Source organism: Heliangelus exortis, chromosome 4 (genome assembly GCF_036169615.1).
Source record: "Heliangelus exortis chromosome 4, bHelExo1.hap1, whole genome shotgun sequence".
Taxonomy (NCBI): Eukaryota; Metazoa; Chordata; class Aves; order Apodiformes; family Trochilidae; genus Heliangelus; species Heliangelus exortis.
In genome coordinates, this window is record NC_092425.1 from 2,607,065 (window position 1) to 2,629,870 (window position 22,806).

The 22,806-nt window shown below is 41.1% G+C and overlaps 1 protein-coding gene across 1 annotated transcript in view; it reads left to right on the forward strand.

Moving 5' to 3' along the window:
* Positions 1 to 19,879, forward strand: part of ARHGEF38 (Rho guanine nucleotide exchange factor 38) — a 34,120-nt gene extending 14,241 nt beyond the window's left edge. Inside the window, exons 4-14 of the mRNA XM_071742610.1 lie at positions 1,087 to 1,234; positions 4,206 to 4,223; positions 8,459 to 8,658; positions 9,168 to 9,301; positions 11,012 to 11,116; positions 11,542 to 11,661; positions 12,845 to 13,165; positions 14,697 to 14,837; positions 15,913 to 16,111; positions 16,284 to 16,543; positions 17,255 to 19,879. Of these exons, the coding sequence (XP_071598711.1) occupies positions 1,087 to 1,234; positions 4,206 to 4,223; positions 8,459 to 8,658; positions 9,168 to 9,301; positions 11,012 to 11,116; positions 11,542 to 11,661; positions 12,845 to 13,165; positions 14,697 to 14,837; positions 15,913 to 16,111; positions 16,284 to 16,543; positions 17,255 to 17,440 (1,832 nt within the window). The 3' untranslated portion in view covers positions 17,441 to 19,879. The remainder of the gene's footprint in view (positions 1 to 1,086; positions 1,235 to 4,205; positions 4,224 to 8,458; positions 8,659 to 9,167; positions 9,302 to 11,011; positions 11,117 to 11,541; positions 11,662 to 12,844; positions 13,166 to 14,696; positions 14,838 to 15,912; positions 16,112 to 16,283; positions 16,544 to 17,254) is intronic.
* The last annotated feature ends 2,927 nt before the right edge of the window (positions 19,880 to 22,806 follow it).

Here is a 22,806-nt window from a genome sequence, read left to right on the forward strand (position 1 = left end):
GGAGATCCCAATTAACGTGGTCTCTAGCTTTTAACTTTTCTAATCATTGCTATTACTCAGCAGAAATGTTTATAAATCACTGGACTGGTTGCTACATGGATGCAATTTTCAAGAAATGCCCAAGACAGGAATTTTCAGCATTTCTGGTGTTTACTACATGCATTCCCAATGATGCTGATCAGCATTCTGCTATGCAAGGGTGTAAGAACCAAGTTAATACCTCAGCAGGAGAGATGAAGCTGCCTTCTCCATACAGATAATATTCCTTACATACACAGCAACCAACACAGGAATTTTAGGCTGAATTAGGCACCAAAATTAAATGGGAGATGGGTGCAGGACTACTTTAGTGCCTCTGAAATACACAACAGTTCTTTAGGGGAAAATGGTGGTGTAGAGGACGGGAAATAGAAATGTTTTCCTCTTTCAGTTGTATATAAACCTAAATACAATTTAAAAAATGGCTGTGATCCACAGTGGTTTTATTTAATTAGGGGAGGAGTGGAGGTTGTTCCTCTGTCACATGAAGAAAAATCTCTATTCCAATCCATAACAGCCGCCATTTCAGGATTTTGCAAAACAGATAAAAGTTAAGTGGCTAATGGGAGATGGAGTCATTATTCCTGTTATAACCCAGTTAGGTTCATATTTGATTGGAGAAAAAAAAAAAAAAAGTCAAAAAGGAAAATTATCAGGCTTACATTCATCCCTCCTGCCAGACCACCACACAGAAATGGTCTCCCCTTAATAGGTGAGCTCTCCTGTGTGGTTTCCACTGAAGGGGCATTAATCTGGGGCAGTGAATGAGGGGGCTGTGCATGAAGGAGTGTGGGCAGTAGAGATTTCATGCCTTTTCCTGAGGGAATTTTTGTGCATTAACACTGAAATAATGGTGCCTGGCTATGACAAAGATGAGCAGCTGAGAAAGACACGTAATAAATAATGCACATAAACACACAGGATCGTTTCTAAGGGAAGCAAAGTGGAAGTCAGCCTTTTTAGCTCACGGCTAATGTGGTGGAATAATAAAACTCCTTCTGTGATGCTGTTGTCTGGCTTGACACGCTTTGTTTTTCTCCTTAACAGGGGAAGTGTTCTTGCAGATTAAAGGCCCACTAGAAGACACATATAAAATCTACTGCTATCGCCACGATGATGCACGCACCATGCTGGAATCCTATGAAAAGGATGAAGAACTGAAGCAGCATTTAAGACACTGTGTACAGTCCTTAAAGTAAGATCTTTTCAAATGATGATTTCCATCCACAGTCGGTTGCCTGGCAGGGAACATTTTAAATGGATGTAGATGAAAGGTCCCCTGTAAATCTGGAGGTTTATGAGGCTTGCTGAGAGCCCTGGCTTATGCTGCTTTCATGAAAAGATGACAAGCCAGGGGCCATGATTAGATTTCTTTCTCTCTAAGATGGCCAAAAGTAGCACAAAAAAGGTTGCTCTTCCCTTAGCTTCAGTGCCCCATGCTGGCCAAAAAAATGCTGCATCATATCATGGGCTATTGGGAGCACCTTGCCCAGCTTCTAGGAAACATGCTGCACCCATCTTCAGCAATTCTCTCTCTTGAATTAAAATAGCCCAAAACCAGCACAATTCACATGCACTCCTGTTTCTGGGCCCCCACTGCAGGGCCCCAGGGATCTGGAGTGGCTGTGTGGTGCTGGATCCCTCATGATATGGCTATTTGAGAGCAATCAGCATTGGAACAAGCTGCCAGGTCCCACCAGTGGAAGCTGCTTTGTGCCACTGCCTCCAGCAGCAGCCCCTCAGGAACTGTGTCAAGAAGTGGGAATGCCACAGAATACCATAACCTCCCTCCAGCTCAGCTTCCTCCCACACCTGGTTGAGGGCACCAGCTTATCCACTGCATGGAAAATGATTCTCCTCCCACTCAGAAATCCCCTTGCCCCCTCACTTTCCCACAGGCATCACACAGACCTGTCAGGAAGGAACACACCATGGTCTGTCAGATCAGAAGCTTAGCTCCAGCTCCAGGAAAAGGCCCATGCTGCCCATTATTACTCCCAGTAATGGAGTGTACTTCAGCAACAGATACTTCACCCCCACCCTAGTCAGTGATCAACCTGCAGAGGTGTATTAAGATTTAAGAGAAGGGAAGTTTGTCTAAGTGGAGTGTGGAAAGAGCAGTGGAGGGAAATATTAACAAAATCAAAAGATAAGTTTGTGCTTTATGTTGAAAATAAGGCTTATTTTTTGTGTGTGTGCAACACGTCCAGTTATTGAATGCATAACAAAGTAGATGTGCAAGGTATTTAGGCTTTAGCTACCCTGGGAAGTTGAAAAAACTTTCAACTTGAAGTTGAAAGAACCAGATTTTCATATAAATGCAGTCTTTCAGGCTAATGGATGGCCAGGTATCTCCCCCAAGGGGTGTTTGACTTGCTGATGCCTCCAATAGTCTTTTCTGGCTGATCAAGAGAAGCTGCTACTGTCACTCACTCATCCCAACTGCTGAGTCAGGGGGGCATGGAAGGAAATACAGATAAAAGATAAGGTCCATGTGTATGCTAAGATGGATGCTGCCACTTGAATTGCAGAGCCAGCAAGAGGAACTCCTGTTCCAACACCACAGCTGGGATTTGTGAAAAGAAAGGATATTTTGTGCTGAGCCATTGTAGCCCTTCCTAGCAGGAAGTGACAAAGCCTTCCTCACAATGAAGCCTTGTTTTGTCTTGTTCTTTCCTGATAAGCCTTTAAACAGGATCCAATGAAAAAAAGCACTGGTGCCTCTATACTACATGCTGGTTTTTTTCCCAGTGCCCAAAGACCACAGACAGTTCAGGTACCAAAGCTTGAAAGTACATACTGAAATGCAGAGCTGTGTCACCTAAACCTGCTAACACTGATTGAAGAATACTTGCCTTAGGAAGAAAACTATGCAGAATTTTTAGCAAGTAAGTTACAGGCTGTTTTCCATTGTGAGACATAATAAATGTGGAGCTTGGTGACTACTACTCTTGAAAAACGTTTACTTCTTAAATAATTTTTCTTTTTTAAAAAAAATAGAATGTGCTAATGGTAGTAGGGGCTTCTATTTCTCAGATAAGTAATATCTGCCACATGAAGAACAGCTTTGTATTAGGAGCAAATAGAGAGTGGCACTCTGCACATCTGTACAGACAAATCAGATTTAATTAGCCACGTGAGATTCCTGTTTCTCCTGTTGACTGAAGAGGAGAAACTCCATCCTAAAATGTAGGTGCTTGCCTTGGAGACATGTGCAAATCCAAATGCTGGAGAGTTCTGTGTTTCAGCAGCAGCAATTATGCAAACTGGGGCTGTTGTTTGCCAGCTTAGCCAAAGAAATGCAGCTGGTAAAAATGAAAGGATGCTGGCAACTACCTGCTCTGCTTTCAGCCTGAAGTAGCTGGGTCAACTATTCCAGAGGCAGAGGGACTTCATAATCACACACACAGTGCTGACAGTGCAGAAGCAGTGAAAGCATCAGCTTTCCAGATGCTCAGTTAGGGACTGGTGGGCAAGGAGGTAAGAGTGCAGGGAGTCAAAAAGCTGACAGTGTGATGTCAGGGAAGGCTGCTGCAGGGATGGAGTGACATTTGGGTTCCCTGACATTGGAGTGATTTCCTACCATGAGCAAAACATCCTCTGTGCATGTTTGTGTGCTTCCAGACTACAGCTGTACATCCCTGCTGCTTTCAGTGTATATGTATCAACACCATCCTACACTGAAGAGTTCCCAGTCAATGTGTTGCCTACAAAAAACTTCACAGCTCCATTTATTCTATATCCTAAAAGGCTGAAGTGTATTTCTCATTTAGAAATACTTTTCTATTTAAAGGGGAGCAGAAGGGTATGCATGTAAAGTATAAAAATGGTTAATTTTACCTTTTGTGTAAAGAACTCAATGTTACTTACTGCTGTTAGCACAGTGACCCAAACTTTCTTTTTTTAACAGCATTGGCTGGGTCCCACAGCCAAAGCCAGGTTTCTGACAACTCATTCTCATTTTGGGGCTGTCCTTTCAAAAAGATAGAGGGCTAGATTCACCAGCATACTCTGGCTGTTTTGTGCAGTTCTGCTGACACATGGCAGCCATAAACCTAATTCAGGTGGTCAATTATGACCACTCTGTGTCACTGAAGTGTATCTGAGAATTTGGCCTCTGATCTGGGAGGAATCTAACTTATGTTTTGTTTTCTTCTCTTTTGCAGGAAGAAATATGAGGAAGAGTAAGTACTATGCCTTTCTTACATGTAAAATAAACTTTAAAATGTCTTTAAGTTATCTTCAATATGCTTAAAATTGTACACATGGAAATTTTAAGAACACAAGTGTCAGTATAACCCATAGATTTTTCCAGGGCAAGTGTGATAAAGACTCAGTTATAATTTCCCTAAGCCTGTCCAGCTTTCTAATTACCACTGCATTAGCTTTGCAGTATCTTTTCAAAACTTGTGGTTTATGAAGCTACTTATTTTGGTTGCCAGTTCATTTGGAGCCCTTCATTATCACCTTGCTGTCTTCTGAATGTGCATAGCAGTCTGAGGTCCACAAGAGCTCTTTGTCAATAGTGTCAGCCTTTGAAATGCAGAGACTCTTAAAAGAATTTTTCATAGGCCACAAGATATGTTAGGTTCACAGGTAAAGCTATTTCTAAAGTGATGACCCCTTTGGTAGTCCTATATGATAAATCCACCAAGATATTCCCTCTGGCTAGAAGAATATCAGGAGAGGACAAGCCCCTTGCAGCCCTTTGCCAGAATACTCACCCAGCCACCAATAACTTGCAGTTCAGGGACTTCTGTGCCAAATGTAACCTCTTTAAAAAGCTATAAGGGAGGGTTTATCACAGTTGCAGTTTCTGGACATCCAGCAGGTTGGGATTGCTGAAATGCAGCATCTCTTGAAGCTACCTGCAGGGAGAGGCCAGAGGAGAGGTTAGCTGGATTAATGCTACCCTAGACAGAAATGGTAAGAGAGAAAAGAGCAAGTGTGCTCTGCATTGCTAGGAGAGGAACATCTGTAAAGTCAGAGAATTTGTTAATCAGTCAGTCAATAAGCCCAGAAAATACACTTTGAATGATTTGCATGTTGCAATTCTACACTTGGGGTTTTCAAGCTTTAATCTAGGATAGGAAACAGTTTTTCTTCATTTTGGCTTGATGTGGGACATTGTTACATATTGCTGTCTCCCAAGGAGCAGGGCTTCAAGAGGAGCAAAAAATCCAGAGATTCACAATAAGATAAAGTGAGACAACCATGGATATAGAAGTAGCACCAGACTGGCTGCTCTGCTTTGCATAGCACTGTCAGCAAGGAATGCCCAGTTTCTCCCTTCAAACATTTTCTGGCAGAGTGTAGGATACAACAACTCACTTTCTGAGTTTAAACTGGCTCTTACAAAGCTGTGCAGAGTGCAGTGAGCCAGGTTTAGCTGCAGGACTGTTCCTGAGCTTGGCTACCCCAGATGGTGTGAGGGTGTTTGCCTTCCTCTCTCAGAAATGCCATCCCCTGCAGCTCACCTTAGAGACTGCAGAGTCTCAGCAACCCTCGGGCAGGACTATGCCACAAAAAATGTTAATGTTGAGCTGGAAAAAAATACACTGTTACCCCAAATTCTGTTCATCTTACAGACTGCAGAGTCTCAGCAACCCTTGGGCAGGACTGTGCCCCCCAAAAAATCTTGTTAATGTTGAGCTGGAAAAAAAATACAGTGTTACTCACCTCAAACCATCTGTGATAGTTGGTGCTCCCAGATTGCTTTTCATTCAAGCATGATCAAGAAAACAATTACACAAATACCAGACAGTGCTGCCCTTTGCTAGCAGCTTGGTAGGTTAAATTCTGCTTGGCTTAACAACTGTGCAGCCTCAGTGAATTCCCTGGCTTTGCACGAGGGTCTTACAGCACAGGGAATTATTTTGCCTGTCTTTTCTTTTACTAAAATGAGCTGGTGCATGGCAAAGCACGAAGCCTGAGACTTTGAAGTCGTGCTGCAACCTGAACCTGCCAAGCTGAACATGACACTGCCCCCAGCCCTGCTGTACCCTGCTGCCCATTGAGCTTCCCACAGGGCCTGGTGGTTGGGTAATAAGAGCAAACAAAACTAGATCCCAAATCCCCTGTCTCTGCCTGGCTCACCACCACGTGGTTTTTAAACAGGAGGGAATATTTCTGTGTTTGTGACTTGGGTTGGGAGGAGGGAGGATACGAAGCTGAAGCTCTCTGCAGCGAAGCCAACAGCGTATAATTTGGGTAATAATTTGTGATGAGACCAGTGTGGCTACACAAGACCTAGAACTTGCTCAATTCACAATAACATGGAGGGGAAAGGCAGAAGTAGCCTCACAAACGAATTAATCAACTTAATTTTCTGCACAATAGATGTGATGAGCCCTTGTCCCCTGTTGTGGTCGCGTGTCGGGGCCGCGTCCTGCCCGCCGGCCCGGTGCCTCCTTTTGGGGGCCACTGCAGAGGGGACCTGTCCTGGGAGAGTGGCTCTCATCAGCTCATCTTCCTGGGGAGAATGAGATGAGTTGAACTTGGTGGCATTTAGTGCCCCAGGGAGTCATTATCTCATAACAAACCTACTATCTCTCCCGCCAGATTGCGAGGCTGTGTCATGCAGATATGGGAACAGAGGGGCTGTTTATCACCCGGGCAGCTGTCCAAAGTGCAACTGTATAAAGAGAAGACACTTGAAGATTTTCTCCATTCATGAGGCAGCTTTTGTAGATTTGCATTCATGGGGCTTTTCAGAGAAAACAATAACAATTTCGGATTTTTTTTTTTCCTCTTTCTTCATTATTGCTGCCAGAAGCTGAAAGGAGGGGAAATAGCTCCCTATATTTAATGTAGGATACAGGGGAAATGAGGGGGATTGAAATGATGAGAAGGTTTTGGGACATCAAGAAGCCTTAAAAGGCATCTACTGTTAATTCTTTTCATGCATAACTTTTTTACAGATAATGCCTGTGAGAGAGATGGTTTAAATATGCAGATGTCTCTTCTCAAAGGCATTCAAATTGTTAGTTAATTAGTCCACAGTCAGGATTGGCTCTTGTACTTTTTATACATATGAAAGTGGGAATGAATGTGTTGGGTTTTTTCCCCTCCTATACCCTTCATGCTGCACAAAACAATAGATGTCAGCCTGCAAACCTGAGTGGTTGTTCCCTGGATTTTGTACTTTCTTTCTATATTGTGTTATTCCACGTGCAGAAATCTTTCCTCACCCAGTGTTAACTCTTGCATGGTTAACCTCCAACAGCCTTTTCCCCTCCCAAGCAGCCTTTTTGGGCATGCCAGTGGAAAGCTTGCTCTGTGTTACTGCCCCTCACACTGCTGTGACTTCCAGCCTCAGGAAGAGGAGGCTCTAAGGTGACCTTGTAGCAAGACTCCAATATCTGAAGGGGGCCTAAAGGAAAGCTGGGGTAGGGCTTTTTAGATGAGTATATAGTAAGGAGGACAAGGGGAAATGGTTTCAGACTTGAAGAGGGGAGGTTGGACATGAGGAAGAAATTCTTCCCTGTGAGGGTGGTTGGAGACCCTGGCCCAGGTTTCCCAGAGAAGTTGTGGCTGCCCCATCCCTGGCAGTGTCCAAGGTTGGATGGGGCTTGGAGCACCCTGGGCTGGTGGGAGGTGTTCCTGCCCATGCAGGGGGTTGGAACTGGATGAGCTGTAAGGTCCCTTCCAACCCAAACCATTGTATGATTCTATGACTTCCCTCCCCTAATCCTTCTGCCACCCCAGGTGACTTCCAGCAGGTTGGATCAAGCCTGGGTGGACATCCTGTATGTGCAGCAGTTCCCCAGGCCAGATCTGGCAGCCCCTGGAAGCTCAGACATGGTTAGAAATAAAAAAACATCCAGCAAAAAAAAACCTCAGGTAGAAGACAGTAAAATTTAGGGGTCATTGTGACAAGGTGAGAGCTGTTGTGAGAAGGGATGCAGCAGTCAACAGGCACAGCAGAGATGTTGCAATTTGGAAGCTGGGAGGCCAGAGCAGGATGTTCTAGCACCATTCATATGCATTTCTTAACCTTCCTCTTCCTCATTCTTCCCCCTACATCTCCCTTCCTGGGTGTTGCGGTGTGTAAGTTGTACCACATGCACCCTCAGACTGAGTGGGACCATTTCAGAGGTCATGTCTAAGCAATAGTCTGGCAGATTGCTGAAAATACAGAAAACTCAGACCTGGGATGTGCTTCTCATTGAGGGGGTGAGAGGAAGGTTTCATTTACCAGGGTCCATGTTCCCTGACAGATGTGTCTTGGTTTTTTGACTCGTGGTAATTGCACTTCAATGACTCAGTGCAAAGTATTGCTCTGCTTTTGATATTTTCTGTAGTTGGAAACTCAAGTGAAGGACACAAAAGGCAGCAGCTTCAGTGACTAGACAGAAATAAGTTTCTGTCTTCAAGGAATGTCTCCTTATGTGACTATTTTTTTTAATATATGTTCTAGAGGAAAGCCAAATCTAATGGACATGGGATCCCTGATGATCAAACCAGTGCAACGGGTGATGAAATATCCCTTGTTACTCTGTGAACTCTTGAATTCAACTCCTGCTTCTCACCCTGACCACAAGGTGCTACAAGATGCCCTTTTTGCTATGAAAACCATTAATGTGAACATTAATGAACTTAAAAGGAGGAAAGATCTGGGTAAGAAAAAGACACAGTAAATTCTTCTAGCTTAGTAGGTTTGGCCTGGCAATTACAAGAGAGATTTCAACTCAGTCATATCCCTACAACAGTTCTGGCTGGTGCTACCCAAGTTGTGTAATATGCTGGGTTTCAGAAGGTAACAGATGCCTTGATGTCACTTGTCCTCAGCTAGCTATGTCATCTGCCTGCTAACTCCAGAAATAAGAAAATGGTGAAGGAATTCAAGGAATATCCATGTTCATTGTCTGTAATGCAGTTGCAAACACTGAAAATAATTAAGATGCAGTGATAGCAATTTTTACAGACTTGCCATGCTGAAGCCCCAACTTCACTCTTCCCAAGGCTGGCATTGATAACAGGGTTTTCATCATCTCAAGTACTTTCACAAGATTACAGCAAGTGACATCAAAGTGTCTGCTCTCAAATGGTTTCATATTTGTGTGCCCGTCCCTGTGAAAAGCCCTGTGAATACAGATTATTAGTGTCATGAAATTCTCTGTCTGCAGTGCTGAAGTATAAGAGGAATGATGATGATGAAACCCTTAAAGAAAAGTTTTCCCGACTGAATATCCACTCCATTAGCAAGAAATCCAAGAGGGTGACCAGCCACCTGAAAATACTGACAGGGGGAGAACCTCAGGTACTTATTCAGCCAACTGCAGATTTGCAGTGACAGCTCCAGTTCTGGTTTGGCACTGGGCATTTTTAAAAACATGTTGGAAATGGAGTTTGTGGTGCTGCTTTTTTTTTTTTCCCCTCATCATTTATAAAGTAATTTTCTGACTGCCGCGGAGCACAGGAAAGATCTTTTGTGATTGAAATAGAAAACAGCTTAAATGTGTCCTCCACCTTTGCCTTTTTTTTTTATTTAAGAGTTTGTCAAACTTCTCATTTACAGCAGAGGTGAAGTGACCAGTAGTTTTGTGAAACTCAGCCTGAGATCAGATTTAAATGGACAGACTGCCAGTAGTTATTGTCAGTGCTGAGAACGTGTTTGGTCCATCCTGCTCTGCATCATAACATTCAGGTTCTGAATCTGCCAGGGGAGGTGAAGAATACTTCTGATTCAGAAAGGTCCTGGGGTTTGTCTCCACGTGTGTAAGGACCTGGAACTATCAGAAATACCTGAGGCAAAGAGCCCTGTGATCAGTCCAATGGGTGTTGGGTGGCCAACAATAAAGCTCTCCTTCCTAATTTTGAGGTGGTAATTCAAAACCTAGCAGGATGTTTTCAGGAAAGCTTAAATCTAAATCTCAAAGAAAATCAATTACAACTGACCTTGAAAATTATATTCAGTGCACCTCACTGCATGAGATGGCTGATTATGCAAGGTCACTTGCCTTTCTAGATGTGACTTTACAGGATACGTGCTGTTTTTTCCTGCTTTGTTTTTATTCAGTGGTTTCCCCCTTTCTCTGGTGCAAACTACCTACATTTATTTTTTTCTGTTCATTTATTTGCACAGTGGAAATTTTTAAATTCAGAATGGAACACTGGCAAGGCTATAAAATCAGAGAAAAACAGGGAGTTAAATTTGATTCAGAGCAGATGTGATATTTCTTTTCTTTTTTTTCCTGTAGAGCCTTATGGTTTCTGGGGATTTGTTTTCTTTTGTTTTTTAATTAAGCTTAAAACATTATAGAATCATATTAGAATCCGGATATATCTGTTAAAAGATTCAGACCTTTCTCCTGCATAATTAGACTAAGAAAGTTCCCAATTAACATCTCTGAAACATGCTGTGACCCTTACAGCAAGGCCACCAAAAGCGAGACCTAAGATTCCTCAAAAATTCCTCATGTAAAAGGCAAGCAGAAATAAATATATTTTCAGGTCCGTTTTATTTTTTTTTTTTCATTTAGTCTGAAAAAGTAGTACAAGCTTATTCCCAGCTGCTGAGGTTTCTAGCTGAAGAGCTGGAGCTGCTCTAGAGGTAAGAGCTCCATCTACAGCCTGCCTGGGGGAAATCTCCCCAGCACCCACAAGTGAGCACCCAGGAAAGTTTGGCCAAAACTTAAAAATATTGTACAGTTTTAACCATTGTTTCCTGAATCTGAGAAACAAGGCACAGAAGATTTATTTTTTTTTGGCATACGTAAGGTGTGCCTACAATAAGGCAGCTCCCTGTTTTCACAAGGATTAAACATGAAATCATCTGTTGGGTTGCCTCGTGCCTTTGAGTTTTCTTGGATTAAAACTGGAGATTGGGAGAATTAAGGGTCAATCTGTTATATTTTCAAAGGGAGGAGTTCAGGGCAGGTTTTGGGTTTTTTAGCAGCACTCTGGGCAGTCCTTTCATTAGGCAGGCTCCTTTAAGCTGCCAAAATAACAGTGCAAACCTCTATTTTAGGTAAAAGATCAAACTTTTAATAAGGAAGAAAAGTTGTTTCGAAGTTTAGAGAAGACTGTGAAATTGTGTGTGAAGAACATTTCACTCTCCTCACAACACCTAAAGGTGGGTACAAGCCTTTTCTGGAAAAACTGTGGCCACAAACAATGTCCATAAGCTGTTTAACACACATTTCTGCCACTGGATAGGCAACACCCTATTAACTCTAAGCAGTTCTGCCTACAGCACAACACTAAAATGACCTCTGCTGCTGAGGGGAGAACTGAATTGCAGCCATGTGAATGAAAATGCACTAAAAGATGGATGTTAGGACTCATTCCTTTATCCTGTTGCTACCTTGTGTTGTTAAGTAGTTTTATTTTGAAAATAGACAAAACATAGGGAAATATTATCACAATAAACAGCATGAATGCCAGAGACTGAAAACATTTCTGATTCCATCAGTACTATTGCAGAATCTGCATGAGTGAAAGCAGCATATTAGAATAGACTGTAATAAAACTTTCATCTTCATACCATCTTCTCTTTAGGATTCCATTCATCTGGCTGCACAGAATATAACTGGGCTTCAGGAAATCTTGCAGGACAAAGATGAAGCCAATGATTCTTTGAAAAAACAGAACAACTCTGCAAATCTCTGTGAAGACCTTGTAAGTTGATGCAACATCCAGCGTTACACAGCTCAGTGTGTGTGAGAAAACAGGTGTATGGGAAGAAGACTCAGGACAGGAAAGAGCAAAAACCCTCAGGAATCCATTGGCAAAGCTGAGGGGTTTTTTATGATTGAGTTTCTGTATGAAAGAAGACAAAACTCAATGTAAATGCACTGTGTTTTCCCTAGGAAGAGCTAAAGGAAACTTCTCAAGCTGAATTCCTGGATTTAAATTGAAATTTTTGTGCTAAATTTGCACATTTTACCTGAGCTTCAAACAAAAGCAGCAGAATCTTTGCTCTACTGCTTTTGTTACCCAACATTTGCAGTTTTAGAAATAAAAAAATAGGAAATAAAGTAGGAACTATCGAGCCAGTGCTGTCTTGGCTTTGGGCAAGCAATTTTGGTGCTAAAATGGATATGTCTTCAACTGTGGTGTGTTATTGAGAACAGAGGAACAGCTGCTCTTTTATTCTCACATTCAGCCCAGCAACTTAATTCACAGAGAACGTCCAAGAGCTTTAAGATGATGAGTTTCACTCACTACCAGCCTGTGCTGTATTTGAGCAAGTGACTCACAAAAATAAATTTTATTTCATGCAATATTAATCCCTTGAGACAATTAGACGCTAATGGAAAACTCTGAGAAAGATGTTGGGTTTTTACCAGGTGTCTAATTTTGTTGATTACGAGAGATAAAACCAACAAGCATAACATAATTTAATCAAATCAAGTGATTGTTTGTGTTTGCTTAAACAGGAATTGAGTTACAGCTGTTTCCAGAGGGGAAAAAAAAAATAAAAAAAAAAATCTTTGGTAGCATTCAAGACTGCAATACTGCCATTTCACAAGACCTTGTTGCCTCCAGACTTTGTCTTGGTCCTTCCAGCTATGGAAGTCCCAGTTTTATTGAAACACTTCACCAATACTTGCCTGGTGGTGACACACTAAGGACAATACCCCAGGCTGCATGCTCCAAGTGACCAACCAGACACTTTAAACTAAAAACCTGTTAACCTCTCCTTTGCAGTGTTAAGAAGGGGACGCCAAGTCCCTGCCTGAAGCTACCTCTGGCAGCAATGCTTGGTGAAGAGCCATGCACAGATTGCTTCACAGGCTCAACCTATAACTAGGTCTGAAGAATTGTATGCCTAAAGGAGGTCTGTTTTCTACCTTTCCAGATGGCTCAGCTGGACAAGCTTGTTCTGGCTCCTCTCTCAGCACTGCAGGCCTTGTTTTCAGGCCCCCAGAAGCTCATCCAGAAGCGCTATGACAAGCTGCTGGACTACAACTCCTGCCTGCAGAGGTCACCAGGGGAAGAGCTGGACCTGGCAAAGAAAGACTATGAGGCTCTAAATGCCCAGCTGGTGGAAGAACTTCAAGTGTTCAACAGAGCAGCCAAAAGGATTGTGTTGAACTGCCTTCATTGCTTCATCACCCTCCTCAGGAATATTATGTGTGCAGCACTTCAGTCAAATTCTGCTGTGGTGGTACCTGTTCCAGTAAGTACATCAGAAACAAGTGTAGCTCTGCCTTTGTCTTTTTTTTTTTTTTCCATATGGTTTGGCTTGAGAATTGTAGGACACACCCCTGCATGCTACACTGATTGTGTTTGTTCTGCTGGGCAGTTGGGTTTGGGTTCGTTTTTTTCCCTTGCAAGCTCAGCAAAGTTTAATTCTGAGCTTAAGTTTTGTCTGGCCTGGACTTTTCATTGAGAATGATCCTGATGCAGCTGTTCCAGCTGTTCCAGTGACAGTAATGGCAAGAACATTACAGTAAGGCAAAAAGGAGCCAGCTGCTAGCATATTAGTCTTTGTTTCTTAATGTCTACTCTGAAAAAGCCCAGAAAATGCAGGAAGAGAAATTCTAAGAAAATACATGAACATACTACTGCTAGACCTGCAGACTGACAGATGACTGCAAAAGAGAAGCAGGTCAGGAAACCTGATTAAATAATTTCTATGAAAAGCAAATGGCTTTTTACTCCAAATATGCTGCAGAACATCCTGCAGGCAGGAAGGAATAGCTTTGTCTAGCCAAAAATATAAAGATCTAGTTCCTCCAGCCCACTCTACTCTTTCTGGGCACCATGATAATTACCTGAAAATTAAAGTTGAGATATTATTCTTAGTTTGTACAAGAATCAGTGTTTCAGTTTTGTTGTAATTTTGCCTAGAGGGACTTGAACTGCCACAGAAACACAGCTGCAACAATGCCTTCCACAGCTCTAAATCCATTCTCCTGAACAGGAGCAAAGGCCTATGCAAAAAACAAATGGTATCCAGGCAGTTCTGGAGGATTCCTTTTTGTCAAGGCTTCAACACAGCTCTTTATCATCAGGGGCAGAAGAAAAATTAAGAGAGCAAGGTCAGGATCAAAAAACACAGAGCTGCACAGTGTAATGGGAAAATGAAAGCTTTTCCCACACGAAGAAATTGCATCCCTGTAATTTGAACATTTCATGTTTTGAAAGCTGTTGTGTTGAGCATTGTTTTCTGTGAGGATCTGCCTACAAAATTACTTTCTTTTTCTGTTTACATCAGCAAATAGATGTGGGGTTATGCATAGACCAAACCCACTTATCTAGCACCACAGACAGAGCTTCAGCTTACCCAAGGATTTTTAACCTAGTGGCAGCACCCAGTTGCACAAACACAGCTGTAGAGTAAACTACTCCAGGCCTCACAGCACATTGGCCACTGAGAGCTGCTGAGATGCACATTTGCATCTGAAAGCAGGTGGCTCAGTAGCATAAGTGCAAGGCTGTTCATTTCCATCACTGCTTAAAATATTTTTAGTGATTTAATTTAAATCAATATGCCTTTTAAATCTAATAGCAACCATTAGCAACTTTCTTCAAGCAAGGAACTTTCTTTTCTTTCCATCTCATCCCAAGCACCCCATGGGCCCTGCAGAAAACAGTAACTTGTCAGATTTTCTGTCTTCTAGCATTCAGCCCATTAAACCAGATCTGCTCTCTCAAGTCTCCCTACCATTTTGTTCATGAGCTCTAACCCACCTTTGTGTTTGCAGCTGTCCTCCTCAAGCATCTGTGAAGTGCAGAATCAGTTGATGGAGGAGGTTCACAAGCTGAATTTTGTGAAAGAAAACACCAGTGCAGCCTTTATTGAGAGAAAATTGAGCTTAGAAAAAAAGAAACCTGTCCCTTCTCTGGTGAGTTCCACATATTCAAATTGTTTATGAAGCATCCTCTTGTGATTGCTTTCAAAACAAATCCATTTTTATGCCACCTCGAGGTTTGGGTTTGGTTACTTCATGGGAAATCTGAATCAGGTTTTTGGGATGAAGCTGTTTCACTGACCAGTAACTTATTAAGATTTTTCACTCTGTTTTCATATTAGTCTTTTGAAAATCACCTTGACATTACTTCCAGTTACCCTTAGGTCATAAAGCACATGCTAACTCTAAGGTTGTATGTGTAAACTCTGATTACTTCTTTTGTTAATTACTCATACAGTGATCCAAATTCACTACATTTTTTTTTTCTTATACTCAGCTGTGGTTATGTGTAGAGGCATTTCCACACACATGCACATACATACAGCCCCACTGCAGACCAGAAAACCCACCAGGAAGTCTCTGTCCTCCTGGTTCCCAATCTTATCAGACAATTCCAGAGCTTTTAGGAGTCTACCTTGCATAAATAAGTAAATAAATTTAATAAATAAATAAAACCCAAGTGCAGACATACAGGAATATGCTTCCAGGAGCTGGTGGCACTTCGTCTTTACTTAGCAAGGGTATTTCACACAAAAAGGAAACTCTTTGGGTACCAGGGATTTTTTTTTTTGCCTAATGCCTTATCATGCAAGTTGTTGGGTGACCCTGGCACACTTCAGCTGATTTTTTTATGGCTTTTTTCTGTGATATTACATGGGGATTCCAAGATCATTGCTATGGAAATACAGTTAAGCAAGTGACAGTTCACATATAGAACGCCACTCTTTGAGAGCAGAGGACGGACTAAGAGGTGTTTAATTAGTGCAATTCCTACATTTCTTTAAAATCTGCCCTTTATTGCTCACCTTTTGCTCTAGCAGTTGGACAGGTCTGCTGCACACAAGTTTGGTTACACACAGCTGCCTCAGGAACTCCTTGGGCTGTGTGTAAAAACAGAGTCGGTTGCCACACGCAGCTTTTTATTCATCTGTCTTGTTCCAGAAACGGCCTCAGCATTCTTCCCACTGCATAATTGGGTTCATTTGTTTGGGGTTTTTTTGTGTTTCAGCTCGAATCCCCACGCCAAACAGAAGAGCACAGGTGGAAGCTGCTGTCTACCTACAGCACAGAGGTGTTGCACCAAGCAAAGCGCAAGTGCAATGCCACGCAGGAGCTGGATATTGATTTACATGAAGGAGAACTGGTGGCTGTTGTGGAGCAAAAGGACCCCTTTGGAAGCACAAGCAGATGGCTTGTTGACACAGGAAGTAAGTTCTCTGCACAAGCATCCCAATACCACCTTCCCTTTGGGATACTGATTTCTTTTCACTCATCTGTTTGCCTCTGTTATGTGCACAGCTGCATAAAATGGTTGGGTTTGAAAGAGTTCCAGCAGTATTTTGCTGTTTGCTTACTTTCTTTCTTTATTCTGCTATTCAGACCTCAAAGGATATGTGTATTCCTCCTTCCTGAGGCCTTACAATCCAGCCAAAGCACAGAAGGATGTAGCAGAAAATGGCTTCAGTGATGATGATTTTGATAATATCAGCCTCTTTGTGTCTTCACGGACCTCTGCTGACAGCAGCACACGAAGTCGTGGGCATAAGAAGAGTGACAGCAGCTCCTCACTTCACTTCTGTGAAAATCCCCCAGCTAGTGGCACAGAGACTGATGCTCTTCAGGATAGAGATGATCAGCATGTAAGTATGATACCCACTGAGCCTGTCTTCTGGTTTTTCCTCTTTCAGCTCTGGGATTATACTGCTTATAATTTAAATGGTTTCCTTTTGCACCAGAAAGACTGGCACTAATCTGTCAGTATGACATGGGAATGCGTTATCCTCTCTTCTCTGTCATTCTTAAATAGCTGTGATGTAGGAAAAGTTAATCAGTAAAACCAGGAATTGCACTCCTGTCTCAGAAAACACATCACTCCGTGCCACATCCAGCACCTCAAGGTTCTCCTGTGGAGCAGGAACCTGCAAAAGAGCTCAGCTTGGGGGATTTTTCCACTTACACTTGGCAGAAAAGCTGGGAGAATGCTGATCAGCAGGAGACAGAAGTGACTCGAGACACATTTGAGTACAGGAGCTGTAGGAAAGGTGTTTCTCCCTCAGAAACCCTTGCTGGAAAAATTCTCCATCCAGTCCAAGGCCACTTGGTCTGAGCTGAAAAACTGAGTAGCATAGTAAGGTGGTGAGGTCTCAGAGCTTGATTTCTACCTCTCCACGTAGAATTCCTCAGATCCTACAATTTTTACTTTGGCCATGCAAACCATGCAGCTTGCATACTGGTTCATACACATTCTTACACCTTTTCTGTATGCAGAATTCCTATTAATAATTTGTGTAAGTTGTATCTGCATTTCTGAATTCAGACTGGGGGTTTATTTTGTGGCTTTCCTTTTTCAGACCTTCTATGCTGTTTATGCATTTCAAGCAAGAAATGATCAGGAACTGAGTCTTCAGGAGTACCAGAAGGTTAGGATACTGAAGTTTTCTGACCTGAGTGGCAACAAAGAATGGTGGCTTGCAGAAGCAGAAGGTCAGAAAGGATACATTCCATCTAATTATCTTGGGAAGATGACCTATGCCTAGGAACAGAGAGGCCCACTCAGCCAGTTTCTCTGAAGTCAACAGAATAATCATCTCCCACCATCTGCAGCAAACAAGGCAAACTCACAAGTGATTGACAGAAGCCATGGTATCTGTTCTGATATTGAGAACTTCTGTCCTCCAAAAGCTGTCACCTTGTCAAGACCTGAGGGAGGAAACATCTAGCAGGAAGACTTGATGCTGATTAACATCCTGAAGAGCTTGCTTTTCTGTTACCCCATAATTTTCTCTTTTGTCAAAGTGTCCTACGTCAAAAGTTAACCTACAAGTACAAATCACATAATTAGATTTTTCTCCCATGATATTTAGCCAGTAATATTCACAATGAAGAGAATTAGCCTTGAAAAAGGCATCCTGTCAGCAAAGAAAGGATGAGAAAAGTAGGGCAGTCAATGCAAACAATATTTTTTTCTACACTAATGAACTTAGTTCCATTTTCTTTGAGTGCCCCAAATTTTTCTTCTATTTTCCTGAAGAGGAAAAGTTCTTGGTCTTGCTCAGAAGATGAACACAGTGGGTCACAGAGATGAGAACCTGAAATCTGTGCTGGATTAATGCCTAAGATAGAGAAACTTTTTGGGTTCTCTTGAGATGGAGATCCAGAAACTCTTATATGAAACTCTGTGAACTACTGCAATCCAGTGAGCAGTAATAACAGACAGTGCATTATTTTGCCTAACTGCACATCACTTCATGCACTTAAATCTTGCTGTTTCAATAGCAAGCAAAAAAGATGCCCATCCAATTTATTAATGGATGCAGCTGTTTTTACAGAAATCTTTCCCTTCAGTTAAACAAAGAAAATAAAAAGCTCTGGGAGGGAGTATCTATCAGCTTGGAAGAATGAACTGAAAGACTGCAAATTCACTTCACCCTACTAAGCTTGCACTGCTTTGGCTTTTACATTTTAAGATTATGGAGACAATGCAGACAAGAAGCTTTTTAGTGTTTCTTACAACTTAGAATATTTTCTTTGCAGATGATCTGTACTTTGCAATAGTTGAGACAGTTTTAGAAATGACTGAATTGTACTAAACAGGCTTAATGCACTCATGTAAGCACAATGATGAAGTTTTGTGTTTCAGACAGTGAAATTAATTAAGGGCAAGAGTCAGGAAAAAAAAAAGAGTCCTGAAGCCTTAGCTCTGAGAACTCAGCTTGAGTCACAGGGAGAGCTCTGATTTTGAGTGTTGGGTACATTCCCCATGAAAAATCAGGCTCTGTGAAAGTGTCTCAACGTGTACTCCAAAGCTGCTCTCTAAAGTATTCACTGAGTATCCTGAAGTAACCAGGAATGAAGGATAAAATATGCTGGAGCTGCCCACCTACATTTCACTGAACTCCTGTGGGATTTGGGAACTCCTAGTAGCCCCTAAGGAATCCTAGTGTATGCTAATATTTTTTATATTGGGGGATAATTTATATGACTTTATTATGTACTTGTAACTCAGGATCTCCAAAAAGTACTTATTAGGTACCCAGGTGGATCCGTTTACTTAATTTCAAAAATTCATGTTTTATTTTATATTACATTACAAACTTTTGTTTTTAAAACAAATTTTAATGTGAAAAATTGAGATGCTCTTAGAATCTAAAGCCTTTCTACATTAAGAAGATTTACAACAGTTCATATTAGAATTTCTCAAACACTTTTTTTTTTTAGGATAATGCTTTAAATGCTAGAAATTAAGCTACATTATTGTTCTACAAATTCCTAAGACTATGCAATGTTTTCGCAGCTATTTCTTTAACATGGAGAAGGTTACAGTATTCTAAGAGTTTTCTTATTCTGATTAATGACAAAACTAATTTATTTTGATTGAAGCAGGGACAGGCTGCAGTTTAATGAACCAGTCTTGCATTTATTCCAATGTGCATTTTACTTACTTGAACCACTGTGACAAAGAGCACGTAGATAGAAGGATTTCCAGCACTGGGTCCACTCAAAATCAAGTGCTTCTCCATTCAGGGAATGTTTTTAAGTGTTGCCACTGATAACCTGGAACCCAGAAAATGTCCACACCAAAGAAAAGCAGAGTCTTTGGCTCTGCCCTCTGGCACCTCTGTGCCTCACCAGCTCCCCTCTGCTTGGATGGCACTGGTGATCCTTAGGTAAGGATTCACCTTTTCAGTGCCAACCACAGACTGAAGAATTATTCCTTCTGATTTTTCATCTTAGGAGGCTTCACTGAGTCATTACCTCCTTCAAACACTGAAGTATTCTCTTCTGCTGTCATTTTAAGATAGCTTCTAAAAAAATGCAGACACATAAAGAGGACCTGCAACAGGAAACAGCCATGAAAATCCTTGTGCCTGTATGATCTGTTACTGGCAATTCCTCTGACAATATTGTTTGTTCAGAAATGGTGAAGGAATCTTCTCTTAAATTATTGCAATAATAAAGAAATCTATTTTCCTATAGATACGTTTCTGCCTTTTTTTTTTTGAACAACTTTTTCCAGAAGTGAAGAGCTTTATATGCTATCCAAGATCTGCCTTCTCTTGTGAACTAAAAAAACCATCAGTGCAAATTAGCAAAACAGAGGAAACAGTTGCCTCAGATAAAATGCTGCATTTCTAGTTTGCATCCTGCCTTACCTATCAATATATTAGAAGTCTTCAAACACTATAAATATACCTGGCAAATTTCAAAATCCTGTTCAACTTTCAATCTGTCAGCTTAGTTCTGTTCTTTTCTAGCTGTTCCTGAGGCCATGACCATTACTTAGTGTTGTGTCCAGCCAGAGGTCTGTCAAGAGTTGTAAATAGATAAAAGTTTGTGTTACTAAAAGAGATTATAGAACTTGTGGTAGATTTTTTTTTTCTCTTAGACCCAGGTATCACCAGCATCCCCCAGTCTGGCCAGAAGGGAGCACTCATGGAACCAGAGTAACCTATTGTTTCACATTACTGAGGTATCAGAATTTGGGCAGCTATGAAAAAACCATCATATTTACATGGAAGTAAAATATTACCATACCAGCTAAACAATCCTGTAGGACAGTCTCCTTTCCTGAAAATACAGCTGTTAATTCCATCCTAACTGTAGCTTCAAAGCAGGAAGCATCTGTTCCCTTCAATCTACTCAGTTTTTCAGAAGAGCCTATCTTACATATTCAAGCTAAATGCTGGATTTCAAAGACCAGGTTTATGCTATAAATCCTTCCTGATATAATACTTCAAAGCATCACAATCCTAACTGACATTTTTATACCAACAGGAGGAGACTATGTTTCATTTAGGAACCGGGAAAGTTACAGTGGAAGAAAGTCTTTTCCTGAGACAAGCTGCAACTCTGTTGCACATTTTGCTAATCCAGTGGTATCAGCAAGTCTTGGTCTTGACCTTTTCAAGAGGAAAAAGACAGACATGCATATAGGGTACAGCAAAGATTATTTTATTCTAAATAGATCATCTACAGTCAGCCCATTCCAGATTTATAGATGTAAAAACATGAGGATACCCTTGCATCAGGCCTCAAAGGCATTTTAAAAGGCACTAGCTACTACAATTTTAAAATAAAGAGCAATTTTTTTTCTGCCTTTGCTCACCCTATACGTGGCACCTACAGAAATCCACAGTTCAGATGTAAGCCCCTGCACTTGGCAAGCAAACTGTATATTTATTCAGAGGTAAGACAGAAGCAGCCAGCACCTTGAACCTTCCTGTGGGAAGGTTTTACTACTACAGTGAAAGCCTCACAAAGAAATCCAGCCATTGCAGGACTCTCTCTTTATTCTCTACTTCATACCATGGGCAACTTCTGATCATTTTTTAGCTAGAAAATATGCCTTTTGTTTACTAATGGAAATTGCTTCTGTGTCCTTTCCTACTCTACCACCATTAAAAACATTCTGTGCTAGAGAAGGAAGGAGGTCAGAATTCTGGATTCCTCTTCCTCCTCGTGGTCTTATTTTTAAATTTTTTTTTTTTTTTTTTTTTTTTTTTTTTTTACCTCCTCAGGAAATAATAGTTGAAAAAAGTATGCAAATTCTCCAGGGAGAATCCTGAGTAAACGTATTGGTTCCTTTGGGTATTTAAGCAAACTTAGCCTAAATTTTAATTGCAGGGAAGCAAAAAGAGGTATGGAAAATAGCTGCATGTATCACATTTAATATATGCATTTTTAGAATACAGGATGAATGGCTAAAAAAAGCTGTACCTTTCAATATTTACACATCTGAGATGTTTTCACCTTTGGAGATGCTCTGCTCAAGACAGAAGGAATGGAGAGGGGACAGCTGAATGCTGGTCACCAAGCAAGACTTGAGATCCTTCCAATATCCAGGTAGAAGTTCTGCAACACTTGGTAGTAATTTCAAATACAAGCCCTTCAAATACAAGAGTCCTCCCTCCTAAAATACAAATCACTGAGGGGAAAGAAACTGAACTTTTAAAATATGTGGAATTTGCTGCTTTGAGTATCATGAAAGAAGTCATGTAGTCACATATCTGTAGTATTCCTCTGCCTCCTACAGAAAAGGTTTTCCAACTGGTTTCAAAACTCTGTAAAAGACATTAAAAAAGAACCCCAAACAACTAACAACTCCTCCATCTTACATAGTAGCTGACAGGGCTAGAAAAGGGGTTTTATCTTTCTGAAGTGTTGAAGAATGTTACCAACTACCAAGTTACTACTTCCTTTGCTCTTTCCTTACATGGAAAAGCAGTAATTTTAGATAACTGTTCTACCATAGCCTGTATGATGGTTAAGAGCCTGGAGGCTTCACTTTCCAAGATAAGTGGGTAGGCAACACTGGTGAATATTTGTGTGCAAGGCTTGTGAATTTTATAGCAACAATTAAGAACATGAAATATTCTAGCTAATCAAAATGCCTTCTGTGTTTCAGGTGTGCCAGTAAAAAAAAAAAAACAACTTCCTGACACCTAAGACAATTCCCTTCATTTCCTTCTATTTTTCCCTCTTACACCATCAAAACAATGTTGTTCAATCAGATAATGTTTAATTAAAATATAAAGTGCCTACCACTTATTTCCATTCATATTCAAAAGGACAATGCTAAGGTTTTCCACTGATTAAAAAAAAAAAAGCTGGAAAACACTGTTTTGGCTCTTATGCTCTTTTGATAGTTTAGGGGTCACTCACCTTCTGCCAATGCTCTTTTCTCCTCCCTTACAGAACTACAAGTTTCTCACTACACAAAATTAAGGCAGACCACTTGAATTTCTCACTTTAAATAAAACATGTTAACAGTTAATTTTTGAAATTAAAATATACTTTTTCCTTAAAGAACTGTATAATTTGGGATAAACTTAATTACCTCTGCACAACACAGACAACTCTGAAGCATTGAAAGTATTGGAAAATGAGGTCAAAGTAGCAACAA